Source organism: Trachinotus anak, unplaced genomic scaffold (genome assembly GCF_046630095.1).
Source record: "Trachinotus anak isolate AG129_WGS33_773 ecotype Australia unplaced genomic scaffold, CSIRO_AGI_Tana_v1 ptg000014l, whole genome shotgun sequence".
NCBI lineage: Eukaryota > Metazoa > Chordata > Actinopteri > Carangiformes > Carangidae > Trachinotus > Trachinotus anak.
In genome coordinates, this window is record NW_027273865.1 from 8,523,661 (window position 1) to 8,551,241 (window position 27,581).

General features: G+C 40.8%; 1 protein-coding gene across 5 annotated transcripts in view; it reads right to left on the bottom strand.

Annotated features, from left to right (window-relative positions):
* The window catches only part of nbeab (neurobeachin b), a 190,647-nt gene that overhangs the window by 18,116 nt on the left and 144,950 nt on the right, over positions 1 to 27,581 (bottom strand). For all 5 annotated transcript variants that reach the window (XM_071496175.1, XM_071496174.1, XM_071496173.1 and 2 more), the window contains 7 exons: positions 18,328 to 18,445; positions 18,140 to 18,242; positions 17,302 to 17,417; positions 14,619 to 14,731; positions 4,874 to 5,014; positions 3,687 to 3,806; positions 407 to 559 (listed from right to left, as the gene is read on the bottom strand). In XM_071496175.1, the coding sequence (XP_071352276.1) occupies positions 407 to 559; positions 3,687 to 3,806; positions 4,874 to 5,014; positions 14,619 to 14,731; positions 17,302 to 17,417; positions 18,140 to 18,242; positions 18,328 to 18,445 (864 nt within the window). The remainder of the gene's footprint in view (positions 1 to 406; positions 560 to 3,686; positions 3,807 to 4,873; positions 5,015 to 14,618; positions 14,732 to 17,301; positions 17,418 to 18,139; positions 18,243 to 18,327; positions 18,446 to 27,581) is intronic.

Below are 27,581 nucleotides of genomic sequence, written 5' to 3' on the forward strand. Positions count from 1 at the left end.
AAAATGATAGTGTGTAATATAATGTGAGAACGAGACTGATCTCTGCTGAGTATCTTAATATTCTTTGAAATTAATCTTTACTAGTAATGAGACAATAACTGAAGTGAACTATTAATGCCAACGAAATGATAAATGGTAAGTATAATTTTAGTTTCTAGTTTTGTTCATACTGCAATATTAACAATGGATACAAGGTGGATGAGGCAATGTTTTTTGGAAGAGACAGAAGAGCAGAAAAAGGTCAAAGATTAGTTTTAATTTATGGTAATAAATAATAATAATAATAATAATCAGAATTTCTTATAAGATGTTATTTTCTGCTCTGGTAATAATTATATATATGGATAACTTTGTATAAAATAATTATACCACTAGATTTGGAATGCGAAACATGCCTAAACCTTACCATCCTGTTTATCCTAACAAGGTCTTCAGGCTTCTTGGCCCAGGCTGGCAAGTCCACATCACAAACCATGGTCCTGTCCTCCCTCATTCCCAGATGGTAGCCGTTGCTGTTGACGAACATCTCTGGGAGGTAGTAGAACTCAGGAATCAGTTCCTGTGTTTTAAAGGAAGAGAGATGTTCATGTTTTACAGCTCACTGACAAGACCACAGTGCTTAAAACCACCGTTTTCACCATATAATCGCCTAACAATTCAGCCAAGTGTAAGAAATAACATATGTGAGGGCCGAGCCACAAAAAACAGAGAAAAAGGTTCTGTGTCCCACTGAGATGAAGTGAGAATTCAAGGGGAAGGTAACGCAAACAAACTAAACAGCGGGCCATGAGAAGGCGGTGAGAGGTGCTAGTCCAGTTATTCCAGGCAGAGGTGTTAGGTGTGTTAAATGAATCTGGGAATGAGTAAGGTTTTTCTCCCCGGTCTCTGGGCTCTTGTGATGGGGTCAGGACCTCACAGTGGAGGGGAAGTCAGCATGGTAAAGGAGCCCCCTACATAAAGTCTGGTGTGATTCCATACACTGAAGAAGAGAGCAAATATTTACCCGAGTTTTGAGACGAGTCTATTCCTAAAGGATTTTCCCCTGTGTTGAAAGACCATACCAGTGTTTTTACATTTTTTAAGCCATTTCATACTTTGAGACAAAATAATAATAACAAAGGAGATGATATTTAATGATGACCTATTTCAAAAAAGTTTTAAATTCAAGTTTAACTTTCAAAGTGCTAAAATCACCTAAAAAATATGGCATGCTATGGATAGGTAATGGACTCAAAACATGACCTAACAACTGATATGGTAATTTCTTTAAGAAAAGGTATTTGCCACAAAAATAATGTTCATTTCCTGTGATTTTGCAGACTCCAGTCTGATCCATTATCCTACTGATCATACAGCTAATGAGGGATGAGTGAGTGAAGCCTCTGCACAATGAGGCAGATGCACACGAGGAATGTAGGTCCTCTGCTCATTAGAAAACGTAAACACAAGACAAGTTTAATGTTGTAGTCTGTCTTTTAGCCTGAGACTATAAAGGAAGGTGCAAGACAGTATTTTAACTCCTTGTATCAGGCTTGTTTTATGGATGCTTTGTTGTCAGATTCAGTGGTAGTATGGGGTTTTATATTGCCTATGGGATATATAACGTGCAGAGCTTTTAGGCCCCCATAAATCATGGGGTTTTGAGAGAGCAAGTTAGCATGACATGGTACAGGCCAATAACACTGCTGCTCTGCTGTTGGTCACATTTCACCCTTCGCACGCGACAGTGAAGGGAGTATAGCAGCCATTCGTCTCTGTTTCCCTCTGTCTCTCTCTCTCTCTCTCTCTCACACACACACAACCACACTTTCCCTCCCCTTTTCGTTTGTAAACTTCCTGCCGTAACTCACCGCCAAGCCGTTAAAACTGCCAGCTCTGTTTTCAAGCCACCCTCCCATGGCAGCCATTAATTCTGCAACAGCATCGTAATGGGCTAACAAGTCAATCACACAAGCTTCCATTGCTTTACACTGTGTCACCTTAATGACATGTTCGTCAAAATCTGTCACCAGTGGAGTGCTGCTGGATTCCTTCAGACAGCATGGTGGCAGCTTGTGTGTGTATGAGAAAATATGTGTGTATGTGTGCCCACTCCTTCTAAAAAAAAAAAGTCTGCTTCTCTTTGCCTATGGGTGGCTGTGCCAGCTTCACATACCTGTGTGTGCACCACAAAAATAAATGAGAGGTATGGATGCACATTAATAATGGGGTGGTCGAGGAGGTGAGGCTTGGTCAGCGCAGGGTTGTTTCCGTTTGACTTGCTCTTTTAGGAGGTCATCAACATCAGGGGTTAAGCCTCCCTCGATCTTGTCGTCATTACTGCTGAGAAGTCCAGGGTTAATGAAGGAGAGACCCTGGTAAAAACAAGCTGCCTTTTAATCAGTGCCCTGATGGCCTGTTTAGTGTACTGGGCCGAAGATGACCTTAACCCCTGACTCTCCACCGTGTCTGTGTATGCCTTTTGTGTGTCTGCCTATATGTTTGGCTGCCTTATTCTGTTCTATTGTAGATAGGATTATATTGAGCAATGCCCTTTTTATATGTTTTTTAAAGATTATTAATAGATGAATAATTTAAAAACTAGGTTGGAGGGCATGAAAAGAAAAAAATTACAGCAAATGTTAATAATCTAATCAGTTATTATAATGGTATTGCCTCATAATTGACCCCTATTGCACCATGAGTAAACCAAACAAGCTCTTGCGTAATATTTTCCTGCTTCTAATACATTATGAAATACTGGTAGTAATCCACCATTGTCCTCCACAGAACAGTGGCTCTCCTAATAGATCTGTAGCCATCCTATGTGTGTAAAAACAAATGTGTGCAGACATACAAGTAGTTGAGAGTAGGCTGTATTTGTTAACAGGGTGGCGTTTGACTATTCAGCTCTTTGCTGGCTTGCAGCTTTCTGTCTCTGCCTCACATAGATTGTTGGCTGCTCTCCCCCAGATCCTGGCAAGTAAAAGCTCTGTCCGTACATAAAAGACTACATTTTAAATAGCTTTTGTCATTAATGCTTTATTAATTGCCTGGGGCAACACTACCCAGTGGAGGGTGTGTTAGAAATATATGACACTTTGAGGTCAGTGCATATCCCTGCTGCGTGTTATGCAGTGGGCAAAATGGAGGCGAATCAGCAGGGTTCAGCATTTTCGGTGACTGCTCCGTGGATTTGCGAAGGGAGGGCTTTGTCTTTCTCTCAGGCGCAGCCTTTGTTCAAACTCATGAGTGCTTGCATGCACAGATACAAAATCAGTCTACCTCTGAGATAGTTTGTTTTCTGCACGTGATAAATCATATGTGCATTTCTAAGTGCTTACGGTATTCCCGTGCACCATGGGTCTTTATGATTTGCTGTTTGGATGAGGCATTTATAATTAATGGTATATATTTTAGCAGAAGTGTTGAGGCTCATTGGCTGAGGAGGGGCTCAAATCAAGTGAGAGGTCTGGCGTGGATATATGGTTATATTATATGTGGTATATTATACATGCTGCAATTTTTCTAACATATATTGTGCTCTCTCTCTTTCTCTCTCTCTCTCTCTCTCTCCTTCACACACACACACACACACACACTATATATATATATATATATATATATATATATATATCTAGACGAGTCCTCGGATCTAGACTTGTGTGTCCATATAAAAACATACTTTTAGTTTGTGATTTTCTCACCTTTACATCAGAGGTATCCCTCTGACAGTTTCTCCAGGAATGGGCAATGGCTGAAAAGGTGCGGTCAGGGTGGTCAAATTTGTTGTTATTGGCACCAAGGAAAAACGTGGTGAAGGGCTCCTGCAAAGAAAGAAAATTAGACATCACAAAGATCAATGATCTCCACCCAAATGTAAAGTCGTGATTATCTTCTCCACTCTCTTGACATCTATTTTGATCATCATACGCGACATAATGAAAATCTTTTCTTCTATTCTGAATCTGCAGTATTACATATTCAAAATACATGTGGATAGTGTAAGTTATCTGCATTATTTCATTGTTATTCTTTTGTGCAGCAGACTAAGGGATCTCTGTAGAGATCAGTCATTCACTGTATCCAAGCCTGAGGGAGAATTAATTAGTGTTCTTCCTGAGTACAGCAAACCATAATGATAATTGGCTCAAATTTGGTTTTCTCAGCCTGAGATGGTGGCCATTGCCGGTTTGAGCGGATGGATCACTCAGCGGATGGAAGAAAGGGATTGTGGGAACAAACCCACAGAGGGCAATCTAACTGCTGTCAAGGGAGGTCCCTCGCTTCATCAGCCCCTCTCTACTAATGATGGGAGAGGAGAAGAAATACAGTAACTCCCCATAAAGTTCTTTCAAATTAATAAGCTGATGTCAAAATCAAATGAATACCAACTCAAAGATGCCGTGGAGGTTATAAGAGCTTGTTTTGTGGGGAACAGATTGGAAGAGTGTGTCTCCTCCTTCTCTCCCAGAGTAAATGAGGACAGTGCTCAGTAACCTTGATGGACATGTCTCCAGCGCTCACTGGGTTGCCTGAAACACATAAACCTGTCACAGCAGCCTCTGTAAATCATTACCCAGCCACTCTTTATTTAGTTCACATATGCCGGTTTACTGGCCTGTGAAATGTGTTTTCTGAGCGCCATTGGTCTAACTCAGGTCCAATCAAATTGAGATGTCGAGCTGTTTCCTGTGCAGAAGCCGACAGACCTCAAAGTAACAACGTCATCAAGTCTGACAAGTAACAATCAACTAATGCAGAGTCAAAAATGAAAAGCTGTCTGAGGATGTGGGTTTGACTTCATTTTGATTCAGATGCTTGACTAATTTGAGGATTTTGAACATAGCACAATAATGGCTGTGAGGGTGGCTGAAGGAGTGATTTTACTCACTATTCTGACAAGCCAGTGCAGGGTGGTGGCAGCAGTAGAGTAGTGGGAAGTGTAATGACAAGGTGGCGTCTGGTCGTCTTCCCATGTCTCATAGCGTTCAGCGTAGAACGCTGCACGCTTTGGATTCAGAGCACCAACAGGCTGGAAAGAAAATAATGAGAGAAAAGATTCAGTTCCTGCGATGAAGTAATTTGTTGTTATTTGTGTAAGTTTTCTCCTCAAAGCAACCATAAAAAAAATGTTCAAGTTCCTTATTGTACACTTTTGCAAGTTATATCCTTTGTTAAGGCAAACAAAATTGATATGCACACATGGCTGAAGCAATTTGATACTTTAACTGACTTTGCAAGCTTGACAAAATACACTGGTGTATATGGGTCTGATATACTGTATCAGTGTTAGATTTTTTTAAAATTTTTTTATTGTAGATTTGGATGCTCGAATTTATTACCATTTACTTTATTGATGCGTCCCTTCTGAACAGTTTCTAACATTGACCTTTTGTCTAACAACAGCCCATAAATGGTCATTCTCACTGGTAGAACTCAATAAGTAAAATAATAAAACAACTCATAAAACAATCAAAACCCAAAAGCAGACAGCCTAAAATGACCGCAAATCCATCATATTTATCACACCCAAGATATTACAAGAAACCATACAAACACAGTTTATGGCCAAAGTGACAACCTCTGAGTATCCTTGACGGCCATACTATCAGCCCATCTTGAGACAAACAAGCCTTCTAGGACCTACTTGCTCAAAGTCCAAAAACAGATGCAAAAAAAGATAATAAGTCTGGTAAAAGTATCAAAAATAGTAATAGTGACAACATAGTAATAATGACCAATTTAAAGTTAAAGGAATACTAAAGTATTCTCATCACTGATTGTACTGTCTGTACACTGTTCTGAGTTTAGATCCAAAACTGCATAAGCGCCAGTGAGTATTTGGTTCAGCGAGCAGCAGAAAGTCTGAAGACTGTATCAGGCAACTGTCTAGGCAGCATATTCACAAAGAGAAAGACACGTCCATGGGAGGATTTATAGACAAGTTCAAGGATTTTAAAAATCTATATTATGTGCAACTGTAAGTCGGAATGAGAACTGAAGTGATATGAGCTCTTTTCTTTGTTCTTACCGTCTTAACTGCTTTTTCATCACAACATAGACTGATTTAACTTAGATTACTGTGTCATCAAGTCAGTAAAAACTATACTTTATTTGTAATTCCTCCAACGTTTGACTGAAAGCGACAGCTGTTGGCATTTTCAGCAACTGACAGCCATAATATAGATAAGGTTAGGACTACAAGGCATTTTAGGAGTGTGGCCTATTTTCACCGTGATGATCTGTTGGTAAGTAAATCACTGTTAAGCTTGTGCTAAAGTACAGAATGATGAATCTTTTTGTAATCCAAATGTAGTCGTGTTTAGTCTAGATTTTATATTGTACAGTCACAGATCTCATATTGTCTGGAAACAAGAAATCATTTCATTATTAATATATCCTTTCACGAAACATCAGCAGTAAACTTAAGATGGTCTGACTCACATACTGTACTCAGTTTCACTGACTTATTGGGAAACCACAAAAGTTACACTCAAAGCCTCATAAAAGAAGGATTTGCCTTTGGAAGTCCATTGTGTTTTTCTGTATGAACCTTCCAGTCTTAATCTGTTCTCAGCCGCAAAATGGAAAATCTTACAGATAACAGATACAGCAGGTCTCATGACCAGCCTTCCATCTAAATTACATTTTAATGATAAAGTGGATAAATGAAATACTCACGCCATATACTTTCAGAACATATCATTAGAGTGCACAAAGCATCCATAGAAAATAAATATTTTAGACTATGGGTCCTTTCTTCTTCTTCTTATTTTCTTCTTACTTCTAAACCTTTTGGTGGCATCATTGCAATTTGCATATATAGTTTAGACCTGACAGAGTTATTACCTCATGACACAGACCATTTACTTTCATGTAGCAGGTGATGTGAGGGTCCAAACTCATACTAGACAATGAAGCTACAGTACTTCTACTTTGATTTATTGGTAAAAATCTTTTGTTGCTTTTCTATTCCTCATGTTAGGAAAGTAAAAGGAATAGAAAATAATTAACAGAGATAAACGTGCAGAGTCTTAATGGTAGTTCCCCATTAGGCTGCATGCGGTGAGGTCGGCAGAGTGGCTGGGGGAGAGTTCAGGGCAGACAAGGAGCTTTACTCTGGGATTTGTCTGTCAGACCCCATTACTCTCCTGAGCCCTAAAAAGTTCCTGTTGCGCTGTCTTCTGTCTGGGATACACAGGGATATGGTGGCAGGGGTGAACAGGATGGCGCACTGAGGATGGAAGGAGGAGATCTGAACGTCTCCTGCTAAATGTTGTGGGTAATCCATGTGGATTAACCCTGGCTGACCTGATTTACACCCAATGCACCCAACAAGCCAAACACTTTACTTAGCACTGTTACTCCCATCTGTGTTCAGAGCCCTTCGGTGCTACTGAGCACTGCTTATGGGAGTTACCAGGCCCTACACAATATCTTGCAATCTAATAATGTAACACCACAAGCCAGTCCTGAGGTTATAAACAAGTAGAACTGAATCAACATAACTTTTTCCAGAGACTGAGCATAAATGGATGGAATTTTACTGTAGAAAAACTGTATTAGATTGTATTACATTTTACAGGCATGCATGTTATTTTAAAAGCTCCCCAAAACATATGCACGGAATAAAGTCCTGAACATTTGTTACCTTAACATTATGTTGTTATTAAAAAGAGGAGCAGAGGAAAATTGTCTCCAAAAACCTCAAACTAGCCTCTTACTGGCAAACAGCAGAGTCTGAAAAAAATCTCCAAATGAGCGATGAGTGCACTGTCAAGACTGAAAATGTCAGAAATGATAAAAACTCTCACATTTGTTATACAGCATCTGAAGAAATGCTGTCTAATTATTGTGAGGATATAAACTAGAAAAAATAATATCACTGCAGTGTTTATTTGACATCCATCCAATTATTTGTTAGTTAGGCCAAACCTTGGATAGCATGGTTCATTATTTAACCGCAGACTCAGTAATAACTTCAATATTGCACTGACACCATCGCTGGGTTTTTGCCCTTTGGCGGCTGTTTCATTTTCATGTGTTCTTAAGGCAACAAAATTACTCCCATTAAACATACGTTTAGTGGTGAATAAATTGCTTTCTCTGCCTTTTCAATCACCCCGTCCAATATAAGAGCCTTGGAGGCATATTGGCAGTCAATATCAATATACTCAGTACCACTGAATCAGTTACCGAGGGGGAAGGGAGACTGGTAACGTAATCAGTCGCAGCTTTTCTACCTGAAAGCTACATCTGAGAGGTCAGAAGAAATAAAATAAAAACCCTCAATTCTACACAGTCTGAGACTGATGCCTAAAAATAAAGCCACTCATTCTAACATTATTAAAATTGCACTGTTATTCTTTGGCTGGGTACAGTTTGTATGCAACCTCAGTAAAACAGACAGACTCTTTGTCATTTTGAAGATTAAGGTCATATCCGTGTGTGGCACATTGCACATGCCTGAAGCTAGAAGTCAAAATTTAATGGGTTCAGTTTTTTGGTTCTTCCTTAAAATTTAATGGCAGTCCACATCAGTGTTAGCACAATTGAATAGACTGAAAGAGAAGTTTATTGAGATCTGCATAGATTTATGGAGTGATAATAGCCTCGCATGTGACGTCTTGGACCAGCTGGATCGGGGTGCAAGCCACAAGACGTCTCACACTCCGTTAAACTGCAGCTAGCATGACTAACACAGCGCTATGAAAGATCCAGGTAATACATGTGACAGAAGGAGAAGAATAGGGAAAAGACAGCTGCAGGTAATACTGGGTGTAAGAGAGGGATAAGTAAACAATTCACAGAGCAGGTATTAGAACCAAAGCTTACAAAATGATTAATTGGTAAGATTTAGATTTACAGTATTATATATATATATATATATATAAGTGTTTTACTTACTACCCATTTCAATATCATGGTACCAGGAGAAGATGGAAAACAAACTGAGCCATGTTATTACAGGCAACAGTATGTGATAGGAAACATATAATTGTGCTTAAATGGGTATTACAAGCCAACATTACATTTTTAAGATGTAATTTTGTATTAAATTAAGACTCTGTACCCCTGCTACCAACTTCTCTACCTTTTCCTGAGACTAAACTATTCACAAACACGTCTCAAACTAAACGCCAGGTTACAGTGAAGGGATCCAAAGACATACACTGACAATGTTCGTTTTTTTTTTTTAAATTTGGCTAAATGGAGGCAAAAACGTTCCGAAGTCACTCAGCTTTCTGAGCATAATTTTAATAAGACATCTACTAAGCGACTTGTAGTGTCGAAGTATGAATGTTTATACTTTGTTTTCTAGAAACCTTGCGTGGTTGGAGAGCTAAGGTAATTACACTGACTGCATCGGAAAACTCACCCACATCGTTATTCTTCTTTTGTCACAGGTTGCTGCCATCTTAAAGGGAATTTGCATCTGGCAGATTGTTGAACACTGCTAAAGTTATACGGGATTGTTACATAGCAAATACCACCTCGGTGAAATGTTAAAAAAGACAACAGCAAAATGAGGGTTAAGATAAAGTAAAGTTGACAAATGGCCAACTGGCTATTTCTCAGGTGATTAAAACAGTGGCAATGTCGTAAAGAATAAAGGAAATTAACTATAGATGAGAGGTGCATGCAGAAATGCATACGGATGGGTGAAAATACATGAATAGTAGGAGGAAATCGGAAGGAAAATTAAAACTCTTCTGGTGGCTTGTGGTCACAGCTTTGTATATAAAGATGAGGCTGTGAACCAAAGTGTTGAGTGTTGGTTAGTGAGTCCATTGACTCAGGGGCTGAATGGGATTCTCTGTCTTAACAAACCCTGAACCCATGTCTAGTTTTATTGTAGCCTTTGTGCATTGAACAAGATTGTGTCCCAGTTATTTTTTCTTTAATAAACATAACTTTGTCACTGTATAACTGCACAATGGTTGTGATTGCATTTGCAACTAAAATAGGTGATGCTTTTCAACACATGGTCCCAGCTCAATAACTCAGTGAAAGCAGTGTTTGACACTAAAACAGACTAATCACACCAATAAGCTAGAGATCGTACTGCTTTGGGATCACACCAGCCACGACACCCACCAACATGTTGACATACCGACCCATGAGTATTCAGCAGTCACACCAATCTTCAAACTCAGCCTTCATTTTGATTTCAACACACGACTGTAAAGTTTTGCAACTGTATCTTGTGACACTATCACAGTAACAAAATCTGTCCACAGACATAACAACTGCCAAAGTGCTCGAAACTGCCACTGTGGTAGTTTCAGCTACAGCAGACATCTCCAGGACCACATTTTGCCATGATGACACACATATACACATACTCACAAGGTGGAAGCAACACCAGCCTCACTGTTGTGGCTAATAAAGACACCACTTCCACAGCGTGTTTGCTGAGACACTCTCAGCTACAAGAACTTCAGCTTGGCAAAATCCAGCTCCCACACTGTTTCTAGGAGAGTTTAGGCATAAGGTAAACTGAAAGGTTATTTTCAGGTTAGTCAAATCCTAATACCTTAGTGTGCTGCCTTGGCCATAGGAAAACATACAGAGCAGACAAACACATGAGGAGAATGTATGATTGATGAGCTATTTAATTAGAAATAAAAACCCATTTATGATAAGATAGCATAAGCACTTCAGTGGTCCTTTATTTTCTTTAGTCCTGTCATAAGCACTATCTGTTGATAAGCCCAAATCAGGGTTTGTTTACCTCCATTCAACAAAGAATAATCACCTCTTCCCTTTTCCCTGTGCTACATATCATACTGATCACAGATATAAGACAATGAAAACAACTGGTTCAGACAGTTCCACACTTGCTCCTATCCGAGTTCATTTCTTGTATAACACCTGACCCAGTGAAATACATCAACACAACTAAACAAAGATCAGACTTAGATTTGGCTTCAGATTCAATCAGGATCATTTCTGGTGTTGTATTCCAAAGATGCAGGAAACAAAAGTGGCTGAATGTGCAGAGAGTGCCTCCATTTTTTTGGTTATATCCAAGCTACCTCCCGATGAGACGCATATTGCATTTTATATTTCAAAAGAAATTACATTACAGTACGTTGCTATGGTGCTCTGTCAGGAGAAGTCGCAGTCGTTTTTGCTTGCCTCGTCAGAGGCAGGGCTGTATGCAGCTCCAGTCTAATGCAATCAAGTTGCTCCAACTCAAGACGAAGCAGATGTGCTCCCAAACAGGCTGACTGGAGTGGAAGTGTGAGTGAAGAAGGCTCCATTATGGAAAGAAAAGTATGGAGGGGGTCTTCATAGCAGCCAAGATCTGTCTATGTTACTCAGTGTGTCTCTTAGAGATGCTCAGCTTTCACTGAATGCCTTTCTTCGTGTTCTCTATTTTAGTAGTTTTAAGTTAGGTAAAAATGTATGGAATACTTTAAACTCCACAGGTTGAGTAATGCACTTGTCACTTTGTTTCTTGCCTCTTGAAACTACATTTTACATAGGTTACATCTAATAAATTTTTGTTAGTGAGTGAATGAAGATGCATAGTGTCAAACCAAATCTACCTCTATCACCTTCTTATGCAATTATTTCCATCACATCATTTAACAACTATGAGGAAGATTAGCTTCCCCCTATCTATCATCTGCTTGTCACTCCATCAAGAAATAATCATTAGAATCTAATGAAACACTTCACTGCATGAATGTATCTGACATCCAAATATGTAGAACGCTGGCCCTGAGGCAAAGGAATGATGTGTTCAATAGCACTGTTCACAGCTGACTGAATGCCCAACCAGCAGGTAATTGTAGGTGTGTGCAGTAGGCTTGAGAGGATATTATTTGGCAGATCAGTACAGAGCTCCTGCAGTTTAAACAATGCTGTCCATCAAGTGGCAATCACCTGTAACTGACAAACAGGTCTCAGGTATGACTCTGATCTGTGGGAAAGAGGGCCTTCCAAATTGTGCAATACCAGTGTGGGATAATTTGAGATTAATTTAGGAGTATTAGTTATGCTTCACTTTATACGCTACGATTTAGCAGCAATTACAATTTAGCTTTATCCAGTGTATTAACTGAAGAGTGATGATAAAACAATTTATCTTTGTTATGCTGCAGCTCACTGAGCTCTGGAGTGACAGATGATATAACATGAGGTGATGTGATGTTATTCAACCACAGAAAAAAAATAAACATTGACTTTAAAACTGGAAATGGATGGAATTAATGTAGTAACCACAAGCGCTGGGTTTCAAACCACAATAGTCTTAAGGAACAAACCAAAAAGCGTCTGTAGCACCATGTATCAAAAACTGTCAAGTACTGAAAACTGGCATTAAATGCTTGTTCAGGTTTGCACTCTTCTTTACTTCATCTTTAATCAAACGGTTGTTAAAATCTTTTTCTTTTCATTTAGGCAAGGTTCTTGTACAACTGTTTGTGCCTGACAGAATATTTGAGAAGCTTCTTTTGTTAAATGATAAAAAATGAACTGGTATTATATTGGTATCGATAGTGAAACGTGGGTATTGCATCAGAAAATTTAGCCATAGGTACCATACACACAGCCGGTGTGGTACACAACCACACCCACTGGGCATAAACACACACTGCTGTAAAATACAATGAGCGAGTCTCTGGAGACAGTGCTGCTACCTGTGATCCATAATTGAACAAAAGGGCAGACCAAGCATAGAGGAGAAGTGTGGGGGGCCTCTGTCCCCCTCTGCTACACTAGCTGTGAACTTTTGGAGGTAAGAGCCCTGGGGTTCCAAGGACAACTGTCAGGAGACACAGGCTGTGAACTCATACTAATGAAGGCAGCTCAGCCCTGTAAACAGCATGGGAGGATGTCACTGGAATACATTACAATATATAACTGTCTCCCCAGGGCAGGAGGGCTGCACATGGCTCAGCCCTGATCACCCCCCAACACACACGCGCGCACACACACACACACACACACACATGCACATACACACAAACACACATTCCGTGGCTCTCAGCCCACCTGGATACACCACAGGCCAGAGCCGCCAAAAGTAGACAAGTACTGAGGTGATGGTGGCAAGACACACAACTGAGCTGTTTGTCCAAAATATTCTGGGTTTACAGAAATGTGAAGAAGTGCTCCAGCACAGTGGGAGATCATTTTCTACTCTCTATATAACTTGTCCTTGATTCCCTGAGTGCTTCATAGTAATTTCCTCTTCTTCATTTCAAAGTTTTCCTCCTCTCCCACAGCAAAACACAACACACACGACAAAACCCAGTACACACATGCCTTGAAAAGGAAAATTGATCCAAACTGCTGAGAACTGAGATGGCAAAGTGAGGCTGGAAGTCAGAGTGTCGGTGTTTTGAGAGAAACAAAGAGGAGTGAGGGAGCGATAAATAGAGCGAGAGAGAGAAAGCGAGAGAGAGAGCTCACACTGGAATGCGACTGTTTTCAGGTCAGTGAGCTGCAGTGTGCATGTGCAGAAGAGGGAGAGAGAGAGAGAGAGAGAGAGAGAGAGGGAGAGAGAGGGAGACAGAGAAAAGAGAAGGGGGTTGGTAAACCAGTAAACCAGGTCACAGTTTGTGGTAGAGTGATCTGCTGCCTTTTCCCCTTCAGTCAAAGACAGAGCAAACATAACACTGAACTTTATCTCCCAGGGTTGCAGGGCATTAGTGTCATTGTGTCTGGGCTCTGGTGATTTGGCAGCGTTAGCAGGACTCCACAGCACAGCTTGACGTGTTTCTGATCTGCCACATTTAGAACAACTTTCACTGCAACACTGTTCTTATGACCTGCCCTCATCAGTTCGTCAACCCTGAAAAAAGTCTAATCAAAGCAGAAACTTTACTAAATGACAACATTTAAGTGAATGCACTGGGTGATAAGTCTTTATTCTTTATCTGCTTTCAGCAGATCGCAATATTATAAGCTCATACTTTATCTGATGGTTATTGGCCGACAAATTTCTGTTGCCTACATTACTGATTCTCAGTAAGCTGCTATCAGACAGATATCAAACTAGAAAAGTTTCAAACACAATTTGTTGCTCTGGACATTAGTTTGATTATTTATTTGATGATTTTACATACATTTGCCATATTGTGATGCCATATTGACATTGGAAAAGATTATTATTATTATTATTATCTTATTAATATTACGATAATGATTTCAACCACATGGCCCAAACATCCTTCAGATCATGAAAATGAATTTTCTTGATCTGCCTTATTGAAAGAGCTTTTATCAACTGTGAGCATTTTAGAGCAGTGTCTACTATACAGAGCACATCTGGTGATAAAAAATGTATGAGCTTTTCTAATGCAGAAACCAGGAACCCATTTTAAGCTTATATTCAAAGCTGGCAGTGCAAACTATGTGCTGAGACAATACAGTATCAAATAAATGGAGAGTAAACATACAAAAAGTGTTTGAGTGCCTTTCAGGTTGTTACAATCAGTATTTTCCACTTTCTGCATTCCTCCTCATGAGTTTAGACTCTGCACATGATTCCTTTGCCATTAAATATATTGTTTTACAGTCAGGCTCTTAATAAGGAAATCCCCTGCTGTCAGAGCCAGCTGACCCAACTTGCCCCCCTTCTCTCCGTCATACTGAGGTGCGTGGCCAAGAGGCTTTGATACCTTTGAGAGATCTCTGAAGTTCCCTGGCAAGGTCAGGTCCAGCTCCTCGGAGTCGTAGTTGGTGAGGACCCATGGAAAGACAGGGTACTGGTTCAGGTCATTGTACGTCCTCCCTAGACACACAGAAATCTGTGAGTGATGAAGGCTTGGAAGGAAGCAGAGGGGTTGAAAGCGGGGCAGGGTACACTTGAGGCTTCAGTTACTTTGTGGGATCAGCATGCAACATTCCAACAAGCCCCCATTCGCAGAGCCCTCAATCAGACGCACTTCCTGTCTCTTATGGAGTCTGCCAGGGAATCACGTACACTAATGGCAAGCTCTCTCAGCTATGTGAGATTGTTTTCGGCGCTCCCCATGACTTTGCTTGCTGAGTGTACTTTATCAATAGACTGTGGGAGTTACAGGGGTCTGAGGGGGGAGAGAGGGGTCTCTCCATAAATTTAGAGAGAAAATAAGTATCTCTAAGTTGTGAGGAGTGGGTGTGATTACAAAGAAAAAAGATTTTTCTTGGAGCCACGGATCAAAATGCCTAAAATGTCAGTGCAAGTCTGATCCAGTGGTTGGCCAGACATGAATTTCCACAATGCTCTGGCGGTGGGAATATGATTTTCAGATGGCAAAATGTGTCATAGGAAGTCCATGATGATCTGGTACTATGTTGTCATTAATGCTCTACTTTTCTTTTGAAGATGACATTGATACAGCTGTGAGGTCGGGTGGTGGCCAGTTGTAATCCAGGATGGGGATATGGCTTCTGTAGGTGGTTTTGTTGTAATTTTTACTGCTGGTGATAAATCGAGATAAAAACGTAGGCTCAAAGCAAACTGAAAGTAAAAAGGCAACATTTTAGTTTATTCACCCAAAACAATTAAACTAAACTGTGAAAGGAGGCAATACTATTTTTAAGGTATTTCTGAAAGATTTCTGAAATATTTAAATACAATAAAATAATTACCACATTTTTACCAAGAAACATTTCACACTTAAATACCTGTTCTAGTTTTTCCAGTGTTGAATTTGACTGGTATTTCGTAAGCTTTCCTAAGACGTACTGTGAGAATTACATCACTGCATCAGTGCAGTAAATGCAGACTTTTAATACTGTTAAATTTTTCATGATTGATTGTTATTCATGAATATGAAATAGTCAGAGAAACCGAGAATATCTTAGAGCAACATGTTCACATTTCCTTCTTACCTTGACATACTGGCTCATTTAATGGCCAACATATTAAAAACTAAACATCCCAAACCAAGTAGTATTCAGTATGTCACAATATCAGATTTTCACTACACAATTATTGTGGGCAAAGGAATTCAGGAATAACAATATTGTATGCGGTATGTATAGAAAATTTGAAAAAAAGTGAATCTATAATAATGCTGTCAAATTCATCTTCAGCAAAAGATCCACAAGGCCTAACATCTGCCATCATCGTATTATCATTTGTGTATTATCAACACATAATTACCAGCATTATGTTGGTATATCACAACACCCCTAAATGTTTGTTCCGTGGAAATAATCTTCTTAGATCTGCTAGCTACGGCTGTAAAGTTTTTAATGATTACCTAAAAAATATTATCAACCTGAACCGATCCAGCAGGTGTGTCTCTACTCACTCCTGGAGAGCAGCAGGTTGGCATTAGAGAGTCTAAATCTAGCTGAGCAAGTGATAACGTCTGACAGGCCAGTCAACGGGAAGGGCTTGTGCAGAGCAGCCCGGGTCTGGAGGAAGCTAGAGAGCATAATTATCCAGGTTAATACCACACAGTCAAAAGAAGCAGTGAGCCGAGTGTGGAGGATGAGCCGGGAATGTTGGTTAGACCTACTGGTGCTGAGGCCTGAGTTGGGGTGGCAGGATGTTAATAACAGTGGAATAGTGTTTAATTAGAAGCCCCCTTCCCGTTCACACCTCTTCCCAGCACTTCACCCCCCGCCTGTCTGCCGCCCCACACTATTCTGACATCCCTGTCAGCCTAGGTCATTACTAGAGATTTTTAATGAATTTGGGGCATGTTTTTCTGTCTGCCTTACATCTAATTAGCTGACAATAATGTATCGAACTCAAGCACAAGCTAAATATAAATATGCATGAATATGCAGCGAGAGAGAGGATGACACCTCTCAGAGCAGAGTAGCGTGCAGTCGTTCTCGCCTTCCCTGTTAGTTGCAGTTCAGATCAGAGAGTCGACAACAGAACCTCTCAACTCCGCAGACACACATGTACGCTCTCACAAAGCCAGGCACTAATTATCTGGCTAAATCTGCTGCGCCTGCTCTTTGCTTCAAACAGCACACTCCCATGAACAGTGAAGTGTACTACGTCCACGAGCACACAAGGATGCACGGATTCTTAAACAAATATGACATACCTGAGGCCACTTACAGTACGTTTCCAGTGCCACTGACACATAAAGTTTATTGATCATGATAGCGAAGCTTAAAGTCATAAGGTTCTAATGGTGAAGAGATTCACATAGATAATAGATTAAAACTTAACATTTTCACTAGTTGTACATTTTTCCCCGATAAGAAAGAAAACAAATCAGAATCTATCTATGTAACTGATGGCTGCGAAAAAGAGATTATTATTTTATCCATTCCTTCAGCTACTTCCAGTCTTAAATCACTGACTTCCACTTGGAAATCACAGCATTGTACAGCATCAAGCGTTCTTACCTGCAATAGTGTTGAGAAACGTGAGGTACTCAAAGTTGGAGATCTCTCTCCTCTGCCAGCGCTGGGTCATGTTGGAAGATTTGAAAAGCTGTCGAGGGGTGGCCAGGGAGATGCGTCTGGAAAAAACATTTCAACAGTGAATCAGAAAACAGAAGGTTGGTGTTAGTTATGGACATGTTCAAATTATAATGTTAAGATTTTAAAACCGAAGCGCATAAACTGTATATGAAGCTTAGCCAGTCAACTGGCAGATGAATGAGGACTTTTAGTGGCTGATAACCAGCTCTATGGCTTAAGACGTATGGCATAACAAACTGAGAGCAAGAGCATAGACAAGATGTCAAGCTGCAAACAAGAGAATAAATGTGGCATCCAGTGCTATGGTACTGATTGTAGTGGATTAAATAAAAGCTAGGTGTAAATAACAAGTCTTTCAGTTACACATGTAATTCACTAAGTGTAAATTCAGGATGACTCGCTTTAGATCCACCCAATTAACGAGAGACTTATGGAAATATGCTTGTTTTGTAACAGTGTATAAATAGGCCTGTTAGCACTATGAGAGTCTAAAGGGAATCTGGGGTTTTCTGTATGGTCAGTGGCCTGGCTGCAGCCCTGCTGTATAGAGTCTCCTGTCAGAGAATTAGGTCGGTTCAGTCAGGGTCACTGCACATTCACTTCAATGACTGGAGCAATGGGACTTCAAATGACTGCTGCAGGCTAGGCTGCACAGATGCTCCAACACACAACACAGAGGAGGTAACCACAGCCACAAAAGAATTACAATTAGAAATACCTTACAGTTTTCTGTTGATTTTCTTTGGCATCTGTGACCCACCTGGCTTGTGGTAGTCCATAGCTGGTGCCCACTCCAACTCGAGGAAGACTGTAGACCACTTTCTTTACTGTGGCCTGGTCAGGAAAGTTGAACATGACTGATGCTGTGAACAGTGAGAGACATGACTTAATGATGGAGTATAGGGAAAATCCTTGGGTTTCAAAAATTATAATTGGCACTTAACTTACTTCTGTTGGCCATGAAGACCTCCATCGCTGTGTTCTGCAGGAGGTAGCGTCTGGAGAAGACTGCCCGGATCTCACTGAACATCCATTTCCCATGTAAACCCTCAGTGTATGCTAAAACCTAGAAGGGCAGAGAGGATAGAGAAAAATGTCCTCAGGTTAATATAGCTGTAAAAACCCTAGATTGTGTCAGGTTACATGTAATACAGACTTTGTTCGATTTCAACAGGTTCAGTTTTATAGTTGCATATATATTTTATATATAAACATTACCAACACTTTGTGTTACAGATATGATAACAAGTCAAGTGTTGCAACAGCCTCTCATATTTTCATTAGATTATATTCCTTTATGTACAACATGACTGGTATTACAGTGCACAGTCACAAGTGCAATGAGGCAAGTTCTCAGGTTATGTGTTATGAGTTTTTGAAGCATTGGCGTAAATGGATCCACTGCTTTGTAGTGATATGGGCGGAAAAAACATCCAACTCTGAGCCAACTGTTTTCCAAACTGTGTCAGTACAGAGACGGTAAAAGATGACCTCAGTAACTGCAAAAGAGAGTTCAATGTTCAACATGTGTCTGTTGCACTCTTCACAGCTGTCATGTCAATGGTTAGCACTGTCACCTCACAGCAAGACGGTCCTGGGTTTGAAACCTGGAGCCTGGTGCATGTCTGTGTGGAGTTTGCATGTTCTCCCTGGAGGGAACCGTGCATAGGTCCAGGTACTCTGGCTTCCTCCCACAATCAAAAGACATGCACATTAGGTTGACTGGTGACTCTAAATTGCCCATAGGTTTGAGTGTGAGCGTGCCTAATTGTTTGCCTCTATATGTCAGCCCTGTGATAGACTGGCGAACTGTCCAGGGTGTACCCTGCCCTTGCCCGACGTCAGACCCCTGTACGGATAGACAGTATAGATGATAAATGAATGAATTAATGTCTTGACTATGGGCATCTCAGCAATAGTTGGTGAGACATGAAATACTGCTCTAGTTCATTAATCCCAGCTGGGCTTCAAACCTGATGCAGACAAGCCCTTTAACTAATTCCTCCAACCATGAGGGTACTGAAAACAATACTTGATAACTATAATTTTATTGAAAAGGGAATATCAGCATTTCACTACTATCAGTTCAACAATTCTTTACTGTCACATGATGAATCATCACTGAGACATTATGGCATATCTCTGGGCACTTTTCTACACACTATGAGGCACTCTACAGAGTCTCTTTGAGGGTTTTACACTGTTTCAGCCTGTCTATAACTGGAGAGAAGTGGTGGTCAAAAAAATGACCCCCTGGGTTAGTGACACAAACAATCAATGAAGACCATCATGCCAAGAAGAGGAGAAAGCACACAAAGGATCATTAGTGTATGCAGCACCACTGGGGCTGCAGGTCAACACACAGAAAACTTAGACAGTTGTTCTGACAGGTGAGAATGGTCCCCTCACACACCTTTCCCCCTTCCCCCCTCCTTCCATCTCACTTCCCTCTGACGGAACAATTTTGTCCAACAGTACGAGCCAGGGAGCAACCTCATCAACTCCCCAGGTTATAATCACACATAGGAGTAGGCAGGGAGGGAGGGAAGCAGAGTGAGATGTTCAGCTGGGTTAGGTCTGATGCTAATGCTCATTTAAAATAGTGACAGGCTGGAAGAGTGCAGCGCGAGCCAAGCTGCCTTAATTTCTCCCTGGAATAGCTCGTGCCCGACCTCCGTGCCACATCCAAAATCTCTGGAGCTCAATTAAAATTGGATTAGGTGGAGATGCTGGATGTGCAGCACAGCATCTCTGGTGCTCTCCTCCCAGTAATGCCCCTGCTTGACACCTCTGCAACCCCCAACTCAAACAGTTGTCATAGAGACAGCATGGCCCAGAGGAGGCAGCGTTCTGACTGGAGGAGGGGCGGGGGGTGAGTACAGAGGGAGGGAGGTGAGATGGAGGGATGGCCATGGAACTGCAGGCGCACTGCTGATGGCCAGCAGCAGCTCACTAGAAGGCAGGGTAGCTTTTATCTCCCGCCTGCTCTGCAGCCAGATGTTCTGGAAGTAGTCTTCTGAGTGCAATGCTGAAAGGCAAGTTGTGCAGATATGCATCATGGGAAGGCTACAACAGCTTACTCTGTCGAGGCACTAGCGTGCTGTTATTTGAATAGATATTGAGTTATTTGGATGTCTTGAGTATGGTTTGTCATTTTCAGCACAGTCTCTGTTCGCTTTATTAAATTTAGTTTTTTAATTTAACAGTGCCATAAATTTTCCTCCTGAATTCTCCATTTGTTATATCATGGAAAGAGAGAGCAAAATGCAGTTTACACAGGTTTGTCAAGCAGACACTGCACTGCAAGTTCTTAAGAATTTAAAAATATAATATGGTATTGGCTGACATTTTATTATATTAGATAACATTATAATATTTTAGCACTGGCTGTTGCCCTGCTAAAGCGAACATTTTCCTGCCATGACAAAGTACAGGCCAAAGGGCTAGCTGTCAACAAAAGAGGGGCTAAAGAGAGGAAAAAAGAGCTGATTTCAAACAGCCCAGATCAAAACATTTGTCATAACAACAAAGCTTTGGTCTAAACCAACATGCAGGGGCCCCTGTAGACTTGGAGATTTGACAAAGCCCAGCCCTCATTTTTGGAGGCCCAGCTGTAAAAAATGCCATTTAATGAACCTGTCTGCTGAAGCTGTCCCCTGCCTGTCAGAGGTGTCAGCCAGTGACAAGCGCTGGGGACGGCCGCCTCCAGTCACAGACAGGCCTGCCAGCTGGAGACTTCGGCCCCAATCTAATCACGCCACCAGGAAGGGACCGGCGCTCTGCTCTTGGTCTGTCACGCTCAGGGCTGGGGGAGCAGCAAGGGGGCGGGTGGAGGGGTCTGGTATGGCCGACGAGCGCAGCCTTTTGTTTCCACACAGGTCCCTCCACGCAGGCTCATTAGGAGCCACAGGCGCATGCGCCGCTCTGCCAGCTGCATGGAGATATACCTCTCCAGCATAATAGCCATAATGCAATTTAACGTCTCTGTCCTCTCCTTCCTTTATACGCCTTCTCTTCTTTCCCTGATTTGACAGAGGGCAGGCTGCATTCTGCCTGTAGAACATCACAGGCAGAAAACGGGAAAATATTGTGACAGATGAGATGAGGAGAGGCACAGGTGACACCAGTGTTTAGGCTGAAGCTCATATATAATAATGTGGAGATGCTCAAATGGAGCACATTATACTTAAAAGTGATAGGAAGCCACTTCGTGCATATAAAAACCATTCGAAACATTTCTGACTTCCAAGTGGCTTTAACCATGAACTGACTGAGACATTATGACTGATGTTATTAATTAATATAACAAAAAAATCTCTAAAATTTCATGCAATTTTCTCCCACATGGAACAATACCCCCCCCCACTAGATCCATACCAAAAAGAAGGAATAAAAATTTTATATTTCAGTGAGACCTCCAAGCCAGCATGACTGATATATTTATATGAGACTGTGGGGCACTCTGACAACCTGGTATCACAGGACCTCCATTGCATTCTTCTCAGATTTGTCTAATAGGCTTCCACTATAAAGCCTCACAACTGTATGGTCCCAGGCGGCTACAGAGAACAGTGAGGTGGAAGAATAAGGGACGGATACAAGAGGCAGTTTCATTTTGAGTGATACGACTACTCCCCCAGGAGCGAGTGGGATGGATTTCACACATGGCAATTTGGAGGATCAGCACACACTGCATATACGGTATTCAATGGCTGACCTCAGGCAATATGGGCCAAATCTGTGATGAGGTTGAGCAGTTGGAGAAGGCAAGGAGAAAGCGTAAAGCCTGGTAATGGCAAGAGCAGAGAGCAACTATCAGCTAAGTGGGAGAGCATCACCAGCCACAGACAACATGGCTGGGTCACACACACACAAAAATTTAATCCAAACATATTAGAAAGTTAAACATTTTAAGTTAAGTTAAACACAATTAATAAAAAAAAGAAAAGCTTACAGGGTCTTGTCACCTAAATTAGAAAAAATAAAATATATTTTCTTACTTACCCCATGTGATTTCTAGCCATGTAGATATGTAGTGTTAGTTATATTTGTGGAGATTTTGAGATGTCAGCCTCTGAGATGTCTGCCTCTACCCCCAAAACAAATGCGGTAACTAGTAGTTTGTTTATCTGTGCTGAATGACATTTAAAAAATACATTTAAAAAAATCTAAATTGTCTCCTCTTTTCAGAAAATGTCTGGTAGTCTGGATAATCCATAACTGTCCACAATCCACACTGTTAACAGCATCCATAAAGACACTGTAATAAGCAGATAATAGATAACAGTGTCGTTCACAATGAGGTGTGTGGAATATCCAGGATAATGGGGACAATGTTTCTAGAAAGAAATGTTCCTGCTGAATTTTTTAATAAAAATTTCCAGTGACAAATTAAAGGAAGGGTATCTGCATAGATAAATACCACTAGGAGTAAGGGAGAAAATATAATTTTTTTTGTAATTTGGTTGCACTGACTCAAAAGGGGGAATAAACGCAACACCTACATTCTTCATTCTGCAAATGACTCAGGTGTTCCACAGTAAAAGTAAACTAATGCTGGCATATTTAACTTTATTAAGTCATGTGGACAGAAATCTCAGTTGTATGACCATGACGTTCCCAAATCCACACTTTATTTTAGCTTTAATCCCTTTTACATCCTGCAAAGATTTATAACGTATGCCTGAGCTTCAAAGCACATTTCTCATCTGATCCCCCCTTAATGTGACAACTGTTATGAAGTGTAAAAATACAAAAATGTGAGAGATTCCATCAGATTATAAAAAAATTCTGCATTCCGCTTGGTTCCTCTCTGAGAGACCCATATCTCAACTTCAATAAAGTAGCAAGCTCTTAATGCAGGTATTGGGGGAAAACAAGATACAGATTTGCATAATCAGTGTCACTATACATTTGGGTGGTAGCTGGAGTGTGGCAAGATGACACAGCTCGGGTGCTCTGGCAAGACCAGTGGGATAAAGGAGATGAATATGCATTAAATATGCTGGCAGTTCACTGCCCCAAATGTCCAGCCAAGTTTGTCAATAACATTTAAGTCAGGGATGATATTTCATGCACATTAGCAGGACCTGCAGCGCAGTCTTCAACACTGCCATGGGAGGAGAGGTGGGAGGAGCTGTTTTGCTGGTATGCAATTTCTTCTTAAAGAGTCAAGGCTCTTTAAACATTGTTTATCTGTTTATGTTAAAATATAAAGCCTCAAGAAATGCTGTGAAAAAGAAAACCTACTGAAGAAAGTTTTTAGTTTCCTACAGTGATGATACACAGAGTTTGGCATCAAGACATTAGATGACTGCAGAAGTTGTCTGATAGGTTAGAACAAACAATCCAAAATAAAAAAATATTTCCTTTATGGGCTGACTGGTGTCCATATTGTGACACATACACAGTGGGAAAATACATATTTGATAATATTATCTCTATATTTAATTATAGTTGTGCATTTCATGTATTTTCTTCAATTTAATACACAAAGTCATCATTACTCATACATTAACACACAAGCATCTTTTCTTTGTGTTCACACCTTTACCCTTCACAGCTATAGAATACTGCAGTAACCCACAATAAATAGCAAAGATATAGTGAATATAAAAAATAAATCACCTGAAATCTCAGCTATGTGGATCAAATCCCTACTGGATCACTTTGATTTTCAGCATACACTGATCCCTTTGACAGCAGAGTTTGTTGATGTTTGGTGTATGTTTTCTGCTTGATGTATTCAATTATTTAAATAATTTAGCTTTTTGTTAACCAACCATCTAGAGTTTGGTCTTTTTAGAGCTCTGTTAGTTATCTCTGTGTTTCTGAAAAACCTAGATATTAAAGTACAGATTTCACACTTGTTCTAAAGCTGACAAATGGTGCAAATTGGCATTCAAGCAAATATGACGCACTTTTGCAGCAGTGTTACTAATGGTCATTACATTACATCAGAATTCTTTTTCCATCACATGTAAGTCATTTTGTCTCATCGCTGTAAATGGAAACTTTATTATGTCTTGCAAGTAAATCATATCCAGTGAGTAAAGAAACAAACAAACAAACTTCATGAACATGCTCAAGTGCTGACCCACTCACCGCCACATGCACACATGAACATGAACACACTTAGTGAGCACATCATCCAGATAAACAGCTTGAGGATGCCTTCACTAAGCTTGAGAGAGGGAATGCAGTCATTTGGTATGGGGTCTTTTCACCAAGCTTTTCCTAATGGGACTTTTTCAGGGACTTGTCAGCCTTAAGATGACTGAAATCTTCCTGGCCTGGGTACCAGCTTCCTCTGGCTGCCACTGAGAGTGCCAAGCTGATCGCTTTAAATCCTACTTTTCCTTTTTTTTTTTTTTTGGTGGTGTGTGGGAGGGATAGGGACTCAGAGCAAGACAGAGAGGACGAGAAAGAACGAGACAAGGATGGAGAGGCGGAGAGACAGAGGAGGAGAGGGACAGAAAGAGCAAGTGGTTAGACGAGAGGGCCTGATGAGCAATGAGCGCCTCACTCGTCCTCAATTAATCTTGTCTCTCTACCTTTGCTTTGGCGCTTCCCTCAGCACCAAGGTAATAACGACACCCTCATCCATTATCCTTTTATCCCTGTTATTCACTGGGAATTGCTTAATAATATGTTACAGATTTGTCCTCCTTCATATAATTCTTTCTGTCATTCGCACTATATCATCTGGAAAACACACAGCCCCCTTTCTGCTGGACGCTCTTTGAGGATTATCGTGGGTGACACCTTCGGGATGCAGCCAGAATCTGGAGCATCATTTTTTCACGCATAAAGAGGAATTACTCTGACTTATCTGTCATTGCCAAAGCACAACAAGCCATTCAGGGCCAAAGCAAAGGTGGAACAGGTTCTTATCGGCTTCTCTGAACGAGAGGACTTGTAAATTTATGCTAATGAGGGCCTTTTGTGATCCAGGCTCACCCCTTGGGGCTGAACGGGCCTTGCAAGGGATGATAATCTGGCTGTTGAGTGCACTAGATAATTTGTACTTTATCCTCATGTAATTATATAGTTTAAATCTTTTTACCAATGCTAATCCTACGACACGAGGAAGTGTCTTAACCGTGTCTATGGTTCTTAGCGGCACTAGTTAGCGTGCATCTGACTCTCTCTCATAAAATCACGTAGGAGGAGTGCAGCGCTGATATAATTACTCTGACTTTCTGTAGCCTGTGCTATGAATCCTCATATCATTTTGATCCACCTTAGCAGGCAGGCAGAAAGCCAAGCACGCAGCCGGGGGCCATGGGAGACAACTCAGAAGAAAAGGTGAAAACATGCTAGCACAGCTAAAAGAGCCCTCTCTATTTTTGGTCAAGAAAGAAAGATGGAGGAGACTGGGAAAATGGGCTGAGAGGAGGAAAAGTAAGTGCAGTAGGGCGGCTTTGCGCAGCTCTTGAGGTCTCTCTGTTGTGAAGTGGGACTCCAGGCCATCTTGTGTGCCTGCCAAAGTCGACAGCCCCTGACAAGCTGCTTGGCGTGGTGTAATTTGACTAATTACACTGGATTAAACCATATTAATGCAAGCTGTTTTCTCTAGGGTCACTGACCCACCCAGTGTGTCCCTTGCTAGTTTCCCCCTCTTTGGTGTAAACAAAAGACACAAGAAAGAAAATAGAGTCTTTGTTTTATTTGTTTCTTGAAATGATTTTAAAAAATGAACATGTATCTATACGCCTGACATTATTTTTATAATGAGAGGGAGTGTGTTACAAAGCATCCACTGCAGAGAAGGAGCTGTGAGATGCAGCCTGCTCTTTCCTGAGGCAAATCATCACAGGACTTTTTGATAAAAAAATCTTTTGCTCTCTGCGGGAAAAGAAAAACAAAATAAGGACTTTCATGAATCTCACAGAGGCACTAGAGTTCACCAAATTATTTTTTTAGTCAGGCATATGGGGGGGTTGGGAGACTGAGGAAGGTCTCTGCATGCTGACAACAACAGTGCAACATTTCATTTTAATTTTACTTTTATCTAAGTAAAATATCAAGATGAAATCTGAGCAATAAGGCTGCGTTTCTGTTTGTGGTTTGGTCGCACAAATGTTTTTCTGAGGAAATTGTGTGATTTAAATCCAGGATAAATAATACATAATAAATAATAACAGACACATTATTTGATCTGTTTTAAAATGAGTATATATGCTCAGGAAAGCCGTCAGAATAGTCTTATTTGTAAAAAAGAAGGAGGGAAACCACCCCTCATTTACATCTGCAAAACTCCAAAATGAAAGGGGGGAAATGAGCCATAGAATGTGTGTGTTTTAATACAAGTGCTCTCCCAATTGTACCAAATCAATTTGAGTTTCACACAATGGAGAGGCAGCTTCACTGTTTGTATGTGCTCCTCTGCCTTGAACACGGTGTAATAATAGTCTTAAACCAGGCGTTATAAAGACAGAATACCAAAGAGGCTTACAGCCTTGGTTTCATGAAACATTTAGGCAAAAGTTCCAAGGGCTGAGGATGATGAAAGAAGGTAAGCTTGAAAATGGGCCTCTGGGATCCACAGCCCTTATTGTACAGAAGTCACATCAAATTAATACTGAGGGCCATTTGCAGCCTTTCTTCTCCTCAGCTTTTCAGAACGGATTAAGCTATGAAAACTCAGAAATTACTAAAGCACCTATTAGGCATTATGCTCACCCTTTCTTCTCTTTCCCTTTGAAAGTCATTGAGTGTGCTTCACTTCACTCGTAGCTTATTTCACAAGTTGTTAATGGAAATTTCATGAAATGTGTGATGTGAAATTTATATTTGCACTTTCACTATAAGAAGTCCCCACATATTTGTAGATGATATATGGACATTATTGAAGACTATAATTACTTGTATACATATTTTACACCAGTTGCCTCTTTGTAGATCTGTATATAATGTAAAACTATGTTGTAGACTGTACAGGCTGCAGTATACAGGCAGTTTACTGAAAGTCTCCACACTGAGGAAGGCCCAGTATTGCAGGGGTTCTCTCAAGCTCTCCACTCCCCCGTCTTCAAAGAAGCACATGGAGTGCATGAATTGTAATTATGGCTCCTAACAGGATTCAAGAGCACCCAAACGATGGCACTTGAGAACCAGGTCGTGTGGAGTTAAACGGCTGTCAGACACTCAAAGCTCCCCAGCATGTGAACAAACCCACAAAGGCTGGACGTGTCCGCTTC